This window comes from Macrosteles quadrilineatus, unplaced genomic scaffold (assembly GCF_028750875.1).
Source record: "Macrosteles quadrilineatus isolate MER2022 unplaced genomic scaffold, UCM_ALF_1.0 Scaffold_5__1_contigs__length_97177068, whole genome shotgun sequence".
NCBI lineage: Eukaryota > Metazoa > Arthropoda > Insecta > Hemiptera > Cicadellidae > Macrosteles > Macrosteles quadrilineatus.
In genome coordinates this window covers 84,696,708-84,713,367 of record NW_026542598.1, presented here as the reverse complement: position 1 = coordinate 84,713,367, position 16,660 = coordinate 84,696,708, and the positions used below count along the sequence as shown (strand labels likewise).

Here is a 16,660-nt window from a genome sequence, read left to right as displayed (position 1 = left end):
GGAAGTAGTCAAGGTAAGCTGTCCGGAGTGTGGGAACTGTTTATGACGATTAGATAATGTGATAGTGTGTTTATGATTAGATAAGGGTATGGGCAATCCTAAAATGCTATGGGAAGGGGAGGAAACAGGTCCGTGACGTAGGAAGTGATGAAGGAAGTAGTCAAGGCGAGTAGTCCGGAGTGTGGGTACTGTTTATGACGATTAGATTAAGGTATCTGCAATCCTAAAATGCTATGGGATATGGGAGGGAAACAGGTCCGCGACTTAGGAAGGGGCGAAGGAAGTTGAAAAGGTGAGCAGTGTGGAGTGTGGGAACTAGAAACAGTTTGTAGCAGTTAGAATAATGTATCTGCAATACTGAAATGCTATGGGAAGAGAGGGAAACAGGTCCACGACGTAGGGGGTGGTGAAGGAAGTAGTAAAGGTGAGCAGTGTTGAGTGTGGGAATGGATAAATTTATCTGCAATGTTAAAATGCTATGGGAAGAGACTGTAGGCTGTAGGTTAAAATGGTTACGAAGCACGAATGGATACATATTTCGATACTTGCAATAGTTTACAATAGAAATTTACAACTGAGTTGACAAAAGCTGATTTTTACTCTATAGAGGCTAAAAACAATTTTTACTACCTAATGTGTAAAAATGCTACTTTAGACCCGCCACGCATGCATTAGTAACCACTGTTGTTACTGCAGTATTACAAAAACAATATAGGCTAACATGAACCCTTGACGACTCCGCTCAATTTTGTGGATGCCTCTGCGAACGCCACCTAGTTTATTTATATTTGCAGTGTGAAATATTGACTTGAAATAGGCCTACGTGAGCTTGAATATTACAAAAGTTTACTTTATTAAAATTATTTCATTCTTTTTAGAGTGTTTGAAGTCGGTTGTTTTTTTTTACAAAAATTAATTATTATTAATTAATCATGATTTTTAGTGGCTGTATAATTTGTTATATATTAATTACTTAAGGTTTTTTGAAAAGCAAAATTGTTTGGACCGATCAAAAACGTCTCAGAACAATATTATTATTTTTAAACTGCTTGAGTCACCTGTTCAGGTTACATAACCAATGGTTATAAAAATGCACATTTTAATGTTTTGGTAAAACAGTTGTTGAATTGGAATTGTCAGAAATGAAACTTTTGCTCCATGGCAAGAAATAGTTTATTAATCAATATGAAGCAACTGTTTCATGAAGAACTAACTGTCTGTAGCTCAGGGACTTATTTAAGTAAATGCCGCCTCTAGGCAACGAAGCTTGCTGCCGCACCCCCCCCCCCCTCCACAACTTGTCAGCGCACTCCCCGACCTCACTAATATCACCCCAATGGCCAATACATGCGCCGTCAGCTGATTTTGTAGAAAAATAATCGGCAATATTGCATGCTACATCAACAAATTTAATACCTTTTTTTAGCCCTTTTAAGGGACGTTTTTTCTGAGCAGTTTTTATGCAAAACTTGATTCTGACTTGGATACACAGAATGCAACGTTTTTTTTATCCAATCCGTAATTATAATCACGTTTTACAGCGTGAAATGGCACACAAAACCGTCTGTATACAAGGGTTCTTATAACGCTTTTCATTGAACACTTTTAGTCAGATCCACTTGAGAGATGTGCTATTGGCTTTGAAATGAAACAAATATGTTTAATACCTACCACTATGGCACACCTACACACAAGTATTATTTTTTACTATTAAGGTTAGATAATTTCTGCGTGAGGTTAACACAAAATATAATCCTCTTGTCTATTATTAACCTCACAAAAGTGAACATCCAACTTGAGTCTTCATCAGTGGCAGCCATATTGGACTTTAGTTCCATAAGAGCAATGTTAACTTTGTAACAGAATTTCTAAAAACCGTATTTTGATAAAATAATGATTGATGTGTTAAAATTAAGGTTTAGTGGTCCTCTAGGGAGTGAAGATTTTAATTTTGCCATTTTCCCTCCACTTAATAAGTTAATGGTCATTAATTAAGCCTTCAATTAAATAATTTACTAAGAAAAGACAAAAACAAATATTTGTAATATCATTTCCCTATTCCCTAGTACTTATTATACAACTACACACCTCCTGACAATTCAAACTGGGATCCTACTTGCGATAAAGACGTAGACTTTTGCTCCAGCCACTTTATCACAAGTATTCGGAGGCCGAGCTTTGCTCGGATTGAACACATTTATTCAATAAGTTAATTAGCTTCATTTAACAAATATTTTTTTATGTAATCATATAAACATTTGAACACACCTTCATAAATACCTACAGTAATCCACATAATTTGTTACATTTCAACTTCCATGTCGATCGGGTTGTATGACAGCATTGGAGGAGCATTAGGATGATATTTTGGTGAACTTCTTTCCATTGGTTGTGAGTGAGTATAATTTGTTGGCGGTAAAACCACTTTCCTCTTTTTTCTAAATATATTTGTATGTTACCATTTGATGTGGAATAAACTATTTGTTCATTCATGATTTAAATTTTATTTTCAGGAAAATTTAAAAAATTCACTGAAGAACCTCTCGTTATCTTTTAAAAAGATTGTAGAATGTCCAGTGTGTCTGGACACAATCCAAATTCCATTTAAGAAATGCAGCAGAGGCCATGGGGTTTGCAACAGCTGCTGCGAGAAGTTAAATGACTGCCCAACATGCAAAGGTCCATTTACAACAGAGAATCCTGTGTGTTTAAAAAAGGAAGCCCTTCCTCGTCAGTGCAAGTACCATGAAGATGGTTGTCAAGACACTCTGGAGCCCGGGAGTGACCATGAGGAATTTTGTGGCTTCAGACCTGCGGAGTGTAGGCAAACCGATTGTAACACTGTGACTCCTTTGATAAAACTGATGGATCACTATGAGAAAGAACATTGTAAGAAAATCTTTAAATACGGAGCAAAGTCATCTATGAAGTTTACTTTGCACAGCTTTAATCCTGAGACATACCAAACTGAACATCTTCTCATATCCAAGTTTGACAAGATATTCTGGATTACCCTAACTTATAATTTAGACCGGGAACATTTTAAATTTACCTTTGAAGCAACACCAATTGGCAAGTTGAAAAATGAATATCTTTTAAGAGTTAAGATTGAAAAAAATGAGGTTTTATATGTTTCTACATTAAATCCTTCTGTGGTAGAATGTTGTGAAAAGGGTTGGCAAAGTAACACAGATGATGAAAATCATTGCATGAAGATTCCACAAAGCGCCTTATATAAGGTTTTGCATGAAGGAAATCTTAAATATGAATTTACGTTTTTTGAATGCATAAAGTAAAATCTTCTGTGGTACATTACATTAAAACTGAAATAAAACTTGTTAAAATTGTGTTGCAATGTTTAAGTTTTGTGCATGAAGCTTTGACATTTCAGGGATTTTCCTTAAGCTTGGTTGCATACCAGCTTCTTCAATCAGGATAAAACTTGAACAATCTATTATGTTATGTACTGTATTTTATTACATTTTTAAGGTTGTGGTCATTTAAAACTCATTTAAATTACAAAAGAACTCACCTTGTTTAGGCAAAAATGATAGCCCATAGGAATAGGCTATCAAACGGAATGTTGAAATGTTACAGCAAGTTTGGTTTGTTAGGTTAGTTTAAAACAGTTTTATTTTATTATAACTTAATATTTTTTTAATTGTTTGTTGATACTGAACAATATTTATTTAGACCTACTGTATCCTTATTGTAGATGTCAACTGATATTTTTTAATTTGTTATCTTAATCAATATATCGGATAGAAAAAATATATCGATATATCGAAAAGGCGTAGACTTCCATATCTGTTGTTGGCACAAACAACCGGAATGAAAATATCAATTGATACCTATATCGAATGAAACAATCGAATAATCGATATTTTCATTCGGTTGTTTGTGCCAACAGATATGGAAGTCTACCCTCGAAAAGAAATCATCGATAATAATGAATGTTCCCTTAAACAGGAAAATAATATCGAATGAAACAATTGAATAACTTAATCGATATTTTCATTCGGTTGATTGTGCCAACAGATAGCCTACGGAAGTCTACCCAAAAATTTTACTAAGTTTACGTTCTCTCACGAGTTTCATCTATTGCACTTTCATTGTATGTAGCCTGCATTCATGTAAGTTAAATAGCATTGCCTATGGTGAAAGACTCAACAGCCATTTAATTTTTTTTGGATATTTGCTATGGAGTGTAAAAGAATGCTTAGGAACAAGAATTAATAGGCTTGGCCGGAAGGTTAACCATGATAGATATAGGCCTAATGGTTTCTTTTAATTTTCATTGGGAATAAAATGTAAAAATTGAGTAGGCATTTAGGTATACACTAAAAAACATTAAGTTAAAGGGGCAAAATTACAAAAGGATAAAAGTACGTTTTATAAAGTTTAGTAAACATGCTATTTATTCACAGAAATGGATTTTAATTTATACAGTAAAAATTTATAACACTACCCACAAGATTAATATTTTACAAAAGACTACACAATAGGATAACAAAACGTAAAATCACAACATCTACATGTCCAGCGATCATAAATAAATATCACAAGAAAAATAACTTCTTTTTAATCATTACATGGAAACAAAATGAATAATTGCAATGAAATTGATAAAAACAAAATAACTACACTACACTAAGAATTGATTGATGTAATGGAAACTTGGAAACAAACAGCTTAACCAAAACACAGCCGAGCCGACAGCTAGAACGATACGTCACGTCTACGTCATAAAATCAAGCAGACAAAAATTGATTCTTCTTCTTCACTGGCTACTGGCCAGTTTTTTTCGTTTGCAATAGGTGATCAGTCAGGCTGTAGACGCTTGTTGGTAGTTGAAGGAGCGGTGCGCCACACGGAAGATTTCTAAGGTGCCGTTTGACGTCACTAACTGCTTGCGTCACCGTTCCACGCCGACACCGATTCGGAGTCGGCGCGAGCGTCGAGCTTGAGTCGAGTCTTGAGTCGGATCGGAACTCGCAACTCGGACGAAGACGAAACCAGTGGGGAACTGCACTGGAAAGTTTTGCATGTTCGTTGTTGTAAAATTAAGTCCATTTATTTTAATACGTTCTCTATTGTCATTCAGATCAATAGTTGAGTATTTTTAATAACACAAGGAAGAATACATGAAACGTCAATTAGATGCTATTAGATACTAAGTTATAGGCTAGTGGTGGGAATCACCGAATGAAAATAACCGAATCAATCGGTTATTGATGCTGAATAGACTAATTCGGTTATTTTATCCTGGTTCGGTTAAATTAGTCTTACCGAGCGATTCGGTGATTTAGTTATTCAGTTTGTCACATCATCAGGAAACTAAAATTTATTCGGCGATTCGTTCAACTAAAAATCACCGATTGACGCTAAAAGACTAAATGGCATTCAGTTTCCCATAAGATAAAAATTACCGGTAGTTGTGCTTTGTGACAGTGAATAATGACTAAAATTGATTTGGCGATTCATTCAACTAAAAATAACTGATTGATTATTCGGTCATGGAAACCATTCGGTTATCCCATCTAAGAGTAACTAAAAATTATTTAGATCATGCAGTTGTAAACTTAACATAGGCCTACCTGGGTTTCTGGATTGAGAAATAAAAATATCTAAGTTAACCATCAAATGATTACCAGCGAATCAGCCTCAACCACTCTGATTTTTATATTGGACGGTCGTTGACATAAAGCAAAGGCAGGACCCATGACGTCACACTAGTGGATAGATTCATGGATAAATTCATTGCCATATCCCATGTTTTAGGTATATAAGCTGGCTGTTTGTCAGATTTTAATGGTAAGATTTTAGTACAACTATCCACCACTGAAAGCCTACATACTTCATGAGCAAGTTGAATCGTCAACCTTTTTAAACTTACTTGATACTTGTGTGCTGGACAATGTCGGATAGACTGCGTTATTATATATACGTTTAAAAATAAACACTACTATTTACATACATATAAACTTAATCAGGCTGTGGCGGTAAATAAAACGTGTTCCCCATTTTTTAAGGAAGGGCTTTTAATAACTTTTAGGGGCTCTTCACCCGAGTACAGTGGCCTATCTACCAAGCTATTTCTGATGGCTGCTTTGAAAGAGGTGATGTTCATATCCCGCACCTTATCCAGGTTATCACCTTATACCTTAAACTAAACAATTAAAAAAACTTTCAAGCAACAGCTATGTCCTTGGTTGCCTTCTTCTTATAGTTGTCTGCAACATTGTTAAGATAAGAAACATTTATGTAGCTGCTTCTGTTGTAATTCTATTTGTCAACATCAAAAGCCTATGCCTATCACTCTATTACATACCAGATTGACTCAAAAGGAAATAAAAACAAAATTGTGCAAACATCTCTTTTGATACCTTTGAATTGGAGGAAGAGGAGCTTTTTTGGTTAAAAAAAATTTACATTATGGGACGGTTGGTGACGTCCTTTGGATATTAATAGGCAAGCACCGTGGATGCGATACTCCCTGGTGTGGATTAACATCCGCACAAGTGAGTACTACGACTATCCGCAGTACTATCCTGATAATTACGCCAATTACCAAGGCAAAAATTTGGTTCGGATTCCACTATAAACTGTAGGCCGTCCCTTAGTTGCCATTAGCTGTATGGGCTATTAGTTAATAGCTGTGTCTAAGAATGTCGGCCTTAGTCACTAACAAGACTACAAGATTGTGTCAATCATTCTACACTCATCTCCATTCATACTTGGCTAAAAATACCGTATGGTCACAGTTTCATTGAAAAGTATAAAAACTATAAAGTATTTCCCTTCTTTAGAGAGCTCAAGAATTTCATATTTTGGTAGAAAAGAGATAAAAAACATTCTATCATAAATGAGCTTATCTTGTGATTTTCTAAATCCTTTTTGCATTCTAACACAGGTACCAATTTTCTGCTTAAAGAATTTGATTTAAAAACTGATTCGAGGCAAGAATAATTAAACTCAGTACCAGATTAAATTACTTTCGATTGAGAGCAAGTGATATAAGGTTCAAATTCAGTATTTCTTTAGTAACCAGTTGACAAAAATATCAAACTGAGAATGAAAACATCTTCTAAATTTGAAAAGTTTATTATAGTATTATTATCATGTCAATTCTGAAGTAAATATAATTAAGTAATTAAATACAAACATTAGATGCTTGGCTTTGGGCCTCAACATCAGTAAATTCGGCCCTAAATTGGACTGGATCGCAATATGATACCTTTTCAAGGAAAAAATAAACACAAGTATAGCAGTCCTTTATACTACAGTTAGTTTATAATTCAAAAACATGAATTAATAGAATACACAACATGTGCATTATAAATTATACATACATATAACTTCCAGTAAATTACCATACTATTGCAGTGTCAAATTGTACATCCTTTAACCAAGAAGTATAACTCAAGAACTGAATATGGTGAAATTACAAATAAAAGGATTAATTTTCTTTATGAAGCGCATGATATGATGAACCTCTTCATTGCGGCTAAAACCCGCCAAAAAGGAAAAGCTATCTACCACGTCGTAGTTACAATTTCAGTGGAACCAAGCATAATCCAAGTATCCAAGCATATGTGTCAAACGAAAATTAGGCCATGACCTGAAACAAAAAAGAATTAATAGTCCCCTTGTCAGACATATACATCTTTAATGATTTTATATACATTTCAGTAAAAACTGAGAAAAAATATTCTTTAACACATTGACTACCAGCAGGCACAGTGACCTGTAGCTTGGGAGGGAACGTGTTAAGTGTAGCAAATTGACTGACTGACTGACTTCGCTCATATTAGCCTACACAACAGACATGTTCAAAATCAAAATTTTATCAGGCCATTCAACATGCAAGTAATTAGGCTAGGTCAAAAATTAACAAATAATAATCCTCTTTGGCACTCTTGATGTACACAATCAGTCCAAGTTAATAATACCCCCGCCGCAGCAAACCTGCAGACTAAGCGAATTTCAACTTGTCTGATAACGTTTTTACAAAAAGTTTCCATAAATAAGACACATTTATCCCCTAGATTTAACGAGTGCTTAGGTTTGCTGCTACTGGGAAGGTAAAAAGTGTTTTTTGATCACACATCATTATTATAGGATGAAAGAAATAAATTTGCCAAATTTTATAACATATATCCATAAACAAGTAAACTACAACAGTTTAATTTTATTCCATAAGAATAACATGGAAATGAATTTGATCTAATGGTGTTTTTTGGCCTCTGGGACCTCAAAACAAAAAAGTAAATCGGTCCCGGGTCCAGGTCTTACCATGAGTACTACGGTAATAGCTTATTCCCTATATGGGAAATTCGCTAAAAAAGAAAACATGCACAAACACCATGCAGAAAAACATTAAAACATATCAAAAAAATAAGTAAAAAAAAATTGATACCTAACATGCAAGAACAGGCTGCTATATAATTACTTTATACAAGTCCAATTGTCATCAGTGAGAAATCAGTTTCATTATACTGTACTCACTCAGGCTATAGCCTAGAAAGGATTTTCTAGAAGCCAGGTTTTAACAATTTAACAAATTTTGGACTTGGCAGCCGTCTTAACTTAATTGCTATCCTATTATAAAATCTGACACCTGCAACATACAAACATTCCAGTAGGCTACTTTGTCAACCCTGCATCTTTTTTTTTTTTTTTTATAAGGGAGAGGAGGTAAAAATGCTTTTACGCACACAGGTAGCCAGCCTGTAGTGTGAGACTCCTGAGCTTGTCAGACTACTCACTAAAAAAACCCCTCTACTCTGTTGGACACAGACCTGGGATTGTTTGTCACATTACTTCAGGTAGCATCTAGATAGGTACATGCAGATTGCCACAATATCTAGTGGAATAGTTGAACAGATCTGAGCTGTGAGTATAAACATGCTCAATTGACGTAATTGCTAAAAGACACTGAAATAAAAATACATTACATAGAGTCAAAATCTGGCAAGCCTTAAATATCTGGCAGACAAGAGTATGGTATTACAAAGCCTTTATCATTTTGTTGCCATAAGTATAGTATTACTGTATGACTGTATCAGCCCTGAACTTGTTAAAGATAAGTTATATTGTCACCTAACTAAAGGACTGTTCTTAAAATTACATTAAAAAACACAGGACATGTTTGCTTACAAAATGAAAATAATTAAGGCCTAATTTACAAACAAATCAAGGATATTATAGGCCAATTAGGATTTTTGCGGACATTTGCCATCACAATGTAGTAAAAACAGAGTGTAGTACGGTAAATTTTGTTTTTACTAATCCTTTATGGCAAATGTCCACGAAAATCTAGGTTGCCATTTCTTAATGTTGGCCTTTAATTAAAAATTATTTTATCTACGACCAGACTAATAATGATATTGCAAGTAAGATCACAAAGAACATTACAAAACCAAAAACAAACCAGTTAGGTAATGTTAACATTACATTACGGGGGTCACTTTACATTATTGGATCTAGACCAATGAGAGCTCGGCATTTGACAGATGTGTCCATATAAATTATTCAGGATATTAGGCCAACTGTGTTATGTCACAATTAGTAAGTATATTTAAATTAGTAATTCGTCAACTTACCCTTAAACTTAGCTTCAACCCTCAAAATCTTCTTGGGGACAATGGGACTAGGGCAAAAAATCAAGAAGATTTTTTATGACAGTTTCTTTCTTCTCTTTACAGTCTGCAGGTTTCCTTTTCCTTTTACTAACTGGCCTCTTAAATGATAAAAGTTGGGATACTTGGGTCTTGAGTTTCTCTTGCGAATTGAACTTAACCGCAGCTTTCATCTCATTTACGTTTACAAGTTGACTTTTACCATCCGACATCTGAATGTGATTAACTAAGTTGGTCAGTGTATAATTTACATGCCTCAATGTTTGTTCACTGACTTTATTGTCTATTGCAGACATCTGGAACTGTGAAAGAGTAGATAAGTTCTGCTCTATTTTGGCCAGTAGAGAGCTTGACTTCCTAGCAGCCATGTTCTCAGTAGTTGATCTTTTATCTAGATCAGCCTGATCTTCAATTGGTTGAAAACTCTCTTCAAAGCTACAAAAAGTTGTGGAGAAGGCTTTTCCTCTACGAAGATAGGAATGCAATTTGTGTATATGTTTGCACAGTGAATGCTGGTCAGGGCAAGTACAAGTATATAAATGTGAGCAGAGGCCATCACACTGTACTTGAGTGCACTTGACAAAACAGTAGTCTTCATAGCATGTATTACTGTAACATACTATCACATACACTTCGCTTTCTTTTGTCTGGGATTTTATTTCCCATGTATTGGCCAAGATTTCCACCAAGGCTTCATCAGGTATAGCCAGTGACTTCTGGTGGCGTTCCCCAATATGTTGAGGGATTGGTGAAAATCCCACCAAAGCTTCTCGTTGGCGGTTACAATGGTCTTCCCATTCTAGGTTGCGCAGCATTGTTATGAGGTCATCCAACCTTTTGTTAACTCTCCTTTTGAGGTACATTTTTTTAAACTTATTATGGAAGGACTCTACATGACCTGTTGTGTTTACCTGAGCATGGGGGAAGTTCCGGTGGCACATTGCCCATTTTTCTGTTCGGTTCAGATAGTGCTGTCTGAAATAAGTTATGAACTTTGCAGTTTTATCTTTTTCTTCGTACTTTTTTAAGAACCCTTCACACAAATCTTCAAACATATTGAGGTCTTCAATGTTCATTAGAACTCTTATTTCACTAAATACATCCTCAAACAGATCTTTAGGGACTTTGGTTCTTACATTATCCTTTAAGTTTTTAATTACATGCCAACGGCATAGTAGGTGGCGCATAGGAGAAGAAAAACCTGCTTCAATGCCATTGATAATGGCACTGTCATCATCAGTAATGACACAATTGATGCGACTTGGATCTTCAATTCTTTCACTAAGACCCTTAAAGAAAAATTGTAGTGTGGCAGCATCTGATTTGTTTGTAACCAAATGGGCTACTGGCCAGCCTCTTCTGTTGTCATCAACTACCATGCATGTCAGCAACTTATAGGAATACTGGTTGGTTCCATGAGTTTCGTCTACGATTAAAATTTTGTTGCAATGGTCTTTCATCAACTGTAATTGTCTGGGAGTTTGGAAGCCAAACATGAAAATTTCCATTGAGTAAGGGAGGTTGTTGACATCTTCTGGGCCATACACCACATCTGCTCCATAAGGCTTATAAATGACGACCGAGTTTTCTTTAGATACCATTTCACTGGCCATTAAGTAGACAGATTTTGCGTCATCTTCATGGAGTCTTTGTGCCATCCGTTGCCTTCGTGCTCTCTCCCTGATTCTTTTCTTGGTGAGAATGTTCACTTTTTGTGTCTGCACATCTCTACTCTTGTCAATATTTATGTTTTTGACTTTATTAAAGATCTTGGAAGGAGAAACTTCTTCTCCTAGCTGACAATTTATAAATGAGCTTAAATCTTGAGGTAAGGGATGGTGAAGGTAGTCCTGGGGACTGCACACGTGGCTATGTGTCGGATGATAAATTACACTAACTAGATCCGTTAAATTATTCCTGCAAACCTTCATCTGGGCAATGCAAAAGTGTCCAATCTTTACTCTTCCTTTTGAGTTTCTCCTACTTGTTTTCCTGGGGGTGTGGACTTTGGCTGCCCCATCATGCTGGCAGTAAAAAGTTGTTGTGAACCCCGATAGGCAATTTTTTTTGCTAAAAAAAGAAAAAGTTCTTTCTTCTTCATTGTCTTTCCATTTTAAAAATTCTTCTTCACTGCTAAACTCAAGTTTAATTGGGGGCTTTACTTTTATTAGGTCACTATGAGCAGTTTGAAGATGTTCAATTAATCTTAGTTTATGAAAAAATTGTTTGTTACATTCTGGGATCATACAAGGAGTTTTCAGTTTTTTTGAAGGTTCTTCCTTGTTTTCGACATTTGAACAAGATGTAACGTGAACTTTTAAATTATCTTTTCGACTGAAGGTCACTAGGCAGATGGGACATGAAAATTTATTTTCAGTTCTATTTATATTGTTCTTGCAAATCTTTTCATGGCGATTACAACTTTTCTTCTGAGAAAAGTGTTTACTACAAAAACTACACTTAACTTTTCCTTCATTTTGAATTTCAATAGACTTGTCAATAGCATCCATTGTTGAATATGATATACGTAGCACGTCAAAAAATAACAAATTAACAACGATCCTCTTGGGTCATCTTGACTTACAATACAGTCCAAGTAAATAAAAAGAAAAACATGCACAAACACCATGCAGAAAACACTAAATACCATGCAGAAAAAAGATAAATACTGAACAGAAGAAAGAAGTACATGCAAGAACCGCCATACAACCACTTAATTCAAGCCCAAGTCTCAAGTTAGACAATAGAAATCTCTTCGAACCTCAGTTGGTGGCATCAGGCACGTATCTTGGATACTCAGACCCTGCAAAAAACATATGATATTAATAGTTAGGCTACATACAGAAATAATATATTTACAATATATTATGTTGTTAAAGACAAAATATCCTTAACAAGACATTATTTATTGGAATTGTAACGCCGGTAACATGTCCCCAGTAAGGTCTTGGTTCACTCAAAAAAACTTATGTATAACGCCTTTAAATTTGTTCTCCACACTGTAGCACCAGTTCCATGTCAGTTGTGAGTGGGATGCCAGTGAGTCCACTGTGCGTGTGCTCAGAATTCATCTAACTTACTTAGGCTACTGATAAGTAATAATTTATAAAATACTTGAATAAACAGGTGTTTATGTTTTTATACTGTAGCATCGGTCGCGAAAAGTAAAGCCACAATGATAAACAGTCAAATGTTGATATTGCTTCAATAAAATATGCTGGTAGACAGGTTTTCAAGAAACCATTATGATGATCCTGGCCTTTTTTTCCGTACAGTAAATAATAATTTTTCATCATGATGTAGCGCTGGTCAAATAACAAGCGACTGGCCCTACTATATTGGCGCATCCATATACTCAATATGCGAGACAGATCTTGCAAATATGCATAGTAATTTGTCTAACTTGCTTGCATTAGCAATAAAAAAAGTTTGAAAAAAATATTTTTGGCCTACTAAAAATAGGCCTTTTTTTTATTTCAGTTTGTAAATTCAACCAACAATGTTTTCACCCACTAATTTAATTTTAAAATTAAATACGTATGTCTAAGTGATCTTCAATTTGAATATCTTTTGGAGACAAATGAAGTATGGTATTCTAGTTAGGATAAGAAATCAGAAATCTTTTAGTTAAGAAAAACTGTACAGTATTAGTTTCCCATTACAATAGCCTGACCACTCTTGATCCAATATACGCCTAAGCCTACAGTAGGCCTACCTACTTATTATCTGAGGAAAATGATGAATGCTGATTGATAGGCCTACTGATATCCTGCAACCACACATAAATTGAATTGAAGCTTAAGACTACATATACAACATGAACAGTTTCGTAGATATGCCTAAATACAGTAAACAATCAATTTAAACCTAACATAAATAAGATAAAGTCAGTCTTATTAAATTTACCCATGTCAGTTAATAGGTCGGTACAAAAAAACCAGTAGCTTAACAAGACTTTTAAGGTCCGTGAAGTTAGCGTAGGTACTCATATTAGCGTATCCACTTTGGTTCATAAGTTAGGAATTGTTAGTTCTAGATAGTTCCCCAATATTTTTATTAGTCCTCATTAAATAAATAAGTTAATTTAACTTATAATAGATGATAATAAATGAGTACGCTAACTTAACTTCACACTTCCAGTTTCTAGCGCAGAACGTTTTATGATGAAAAATGCCTAAGTTACATCTAAATAGCAATCGCTCCATTCTTTGTTCCCTGTTCTTCGTTAACTCTCCAATATTGTTGATAACTTAAATAACTTAGTTCTCCAAAATAAAAAGGGGAAAGGTAGCGTAGTCACATAGGCTAACTTTTTAATGCCTTATAACTTTTTTTACATTAAGTTAATGCACTTCATACGCTACTAGGCTACAATAACTTACCAGTAGCCAATATGGGTAACTAACCTAAAAACGGTAGGCCTACCTAATATGGGTAATTAACCTATGGTAACTTCATGGACATAAGTTAGACTTCCAAGTATGCTCTGCTGATGCTCATTGTACATTCATATTGACCTTAATATGCAACCGGGTGATTCGTTCGGCGTCTTAGCTAGTAAAATGTGGACCTTATTATATTACAACGTGGTAGGCCTACTGTAAATGAGGGAGGTTAAGGAGTGTGCCTCAGATGAAGAAGTAAGTTACAGTTAGCTTTCGCCTAGCCTATTCCTTTCCATTTTAAGCTAAGACTGAATACTTAGGTACTTAACTTACTCACTTGAATACCGTACTCGAGTTCTTCATCTTTGACAGAACTAGTCTGATGGATTGCGTTTAAATAATAATTAATAGGTAATAAAAAACTATGTAGGGGCCTACATTATTTTACAGTACTCAGGCCGGGTACAGTTTCTTAACTGGGCTATGCTAATATCGATTGGAACTATCGAATTGAAATATTGATGAATAATCGATATTTCAAAACACAGTATATCTATTATAAAATTAATCTATCATAACCTAACCAACCAAACTTGTTGATGGTGAAAAAATCGCATGAAAACTTACTAATCGAATCGATTGTTTCAATCGATATTAGCGTAGCCCAGTTAAGAAACTGTACCCCTTAGGCCTAATTACTGAGTCACCCTTAAACTTTTACTTGGCCGTTTACTAATTTGCAATTTAATAATTGACAAGGAAATGTCAATAATTAAACTAAGTTTAGTTTAATTATTACATCAAACTTTACTGAAACAGAGCACTAATTTCTTACGCTTGGCTTCTTCTAAATAATAGGTACTTACCACTAAGGAAGGATGATTGATGAAGGATTTTACTCGCCGGTGTGGCAAACGCAAACACAAACACAATGGCTTGGAAAGAAAAGCTACTTTAACTGTAGGAAGATTATAAAATACTTGAATAAACAGGTGTTTATGTTTTTATACTGCAGCATCGGTCGCGAAAAGTAAAGCCACAATGATAAACACTAAACAGTCAAATGTAGGTAAGGTAGCTGTCAGTCAGAGTCAGTCAAGTCAAACCGTGTCTCTCAGTCTCTCCTCCTCGGAGGAGTCGCTATTGGAGTCGCTCGCTAATAGCGACTCCTAACGTCTCGGTCTCGTTCTTGTTCTTCTGCCTCTTCCGACGCAGCAGTTAGTGACGTCAGCAAATAGTGACGTCAAACGGCACCTTAGAAATCTACCGTGTGGCGCACCGGTTAAAGGAGGCCGTGGTTAAAGGCGGCCGTGCTTGTTGTTCCTGCTGACTGCTGAGTCCCGTCGGTCCCGTCCTGTCCTGTACTGAGGAGTCGAGCGATTCTATTCTGATTCTGCAGTCAGCAGTCTGCTCTGAGGAGGAGACTCTGACACTAAAAGATTGCTTAGCTTCTGCTAGGCCCTTGGATGAAAAACTAAACCATAACTTACAACAAATTGTACCCGTAAAATAATAATATTGTGACAAACGGCCCCACTGCCTTCATTTGTTAATTATTTTAATTAATTTTTAATAAGTCTAGTTTATCGATTCCTTCTCAAACGCTCAACCGGTAAGTTAAACTAAATAAAATAGTAGCCTAATTTGTGTCTAACTTAAATGGGGCCAACTTTACTGATTATTTGCCTACTTGACCTAAGCAATGCATACAAACTGGTTGGCCTAGCCCAAATACATATTCCTATTATTTTCTGACGAGAAATAATGTTGACTTATAAAGTTAACTAAAATAAGTACCTTACTTTTATTTTTTGTAAAATTTTAGGCTAGGGCCTTTATTTGAAGGGTAAACTTACACAATGGGCTGCACTTTACTAATCGATTATTCGATAGGCTATATCATTTGGTTAGTTAGGTAAGGTTAACCTACCCTAACTAACCAAACGATATATCGAATGATAAAATCGATAAATCAATATTCTCATTCGGTTGTTTCATTCGAATGAGTGTAGGACGTAAAGTAAAGTGCAGCCACACAATGAAATAAGTGTAATAGTTAACACCCTAGACCCGGGCATAGATTAAATTTTTATTATTTTTAAACCCAATGATTACAAAAGAGATTAGGCATAAGTTAGGCTGTGTTGTTGATAATAGTAAGTTACTGTGGCCAAGGGGCCATACACATGCAGTAACTTAAGTTGCCCCTAAGGTAGGTAGGCAACAATAATATCTAACTGACAAAATCCTGCAACTAGGTCCTAAACGTGAATAAATTGAAGTAGGATAGAGGAAGCGGGATACAAATTAGACCATTGATCGTCAGTTGGCTGTTTTTAAGGCAAAAATCACAATCAGTGATTAGCACACAGTCAGTTAATAGGTGAAGAAGATTATGATTATGTAACCTACATACATCAAAGCTATTCTGGACATCGGTTGACAATCATCCTGTCAGTACAGTACGGTAACTTAGGTTTAATCTCTTCTGCTGAAAAGTACCCTAGTCCAATTAACTTGTTTTGGTTCAAGATATAGGTAGGTTAAGTAACTTAAGTCGTTAGTCAACAGTTTAGTATTGGACTTAAAGTTATTTTCAGTCAAGCAAGAATAATTAGGCCTAAGTTAACCTAC

The 16,660-nt window shown here is 35.3% G+C and overlaps 2 protein-coding genes and 1 long non-coding RNA gene across 3 annotated transcripts in view; 1 reads left to right on the top strand and 2 right to left on the bottom strand.

The window, feature by feature from the left end:
- Positions 1–7,271: 7,271 nt before the first annotated feature.
- On the bottom strand, positions 7,272–10,017 carry LOC128995995 (uncharacterized). The gene is made up of 2 exons (XR_008491003.1): positions 9,606–10,017; positions 7,272–7,621 (listed from the first exon to the last, which is right to left on the bottom strand). It is a non-coding gene; the product is annotated as an uncharacterized LOC128995995 (long non-coding RNA).
- A 15-nt stretch (positions 10,018–10,032) lies between these two features.
- LOC128995746 (uncharacterized) overlaps positions 10,033–16,660 on the bottom strand; it is a 7,153-nt gene continuing 525 nt past the window's right edge. The window contains exons 2-6 of the mRNA XM_054420764.1: positions 15,294–15,487; positions 13,404–13,410; positions 12,403–12,444; positions 10,272–11,665; positions 10,033–10,216 (exon numbers count right to left, since the gene is read on the bottom strand). Of these exons, the coding sequence (XP_054276739.1) occupies positions 10,033–10,216; positions 10,272–11,665; positions 12,403–12,444; positions 13,404–13,410; positions 15,294–15,487 (1,821 nt within the window). The remainder of the gene's footprint in view (positions 10,217–10,271; positions 11,666–12,402; positions 12,445–13,403; positions 13,411–15,293; positions 15,488–16,660) is intronic.
- Positions 15,451–16,660, top strand: part of LOC128995297 (SWI/SNF-related matrix-associated actin-dependent regulator of chromatin subfamily A containing DEAD/H box 1 homolog) — a 23,375-nt gene continuing 22,165 nt past the window's right edge. The window contains exon 1 of the mRNA XM_054420271.1: positions 15,451–15,638. The gene's annotated coding sequence lies outside the window, so the exon portion shown is untranslated. The remainder of the gene's footprint in view (positions 15,639–16,660) is intronic.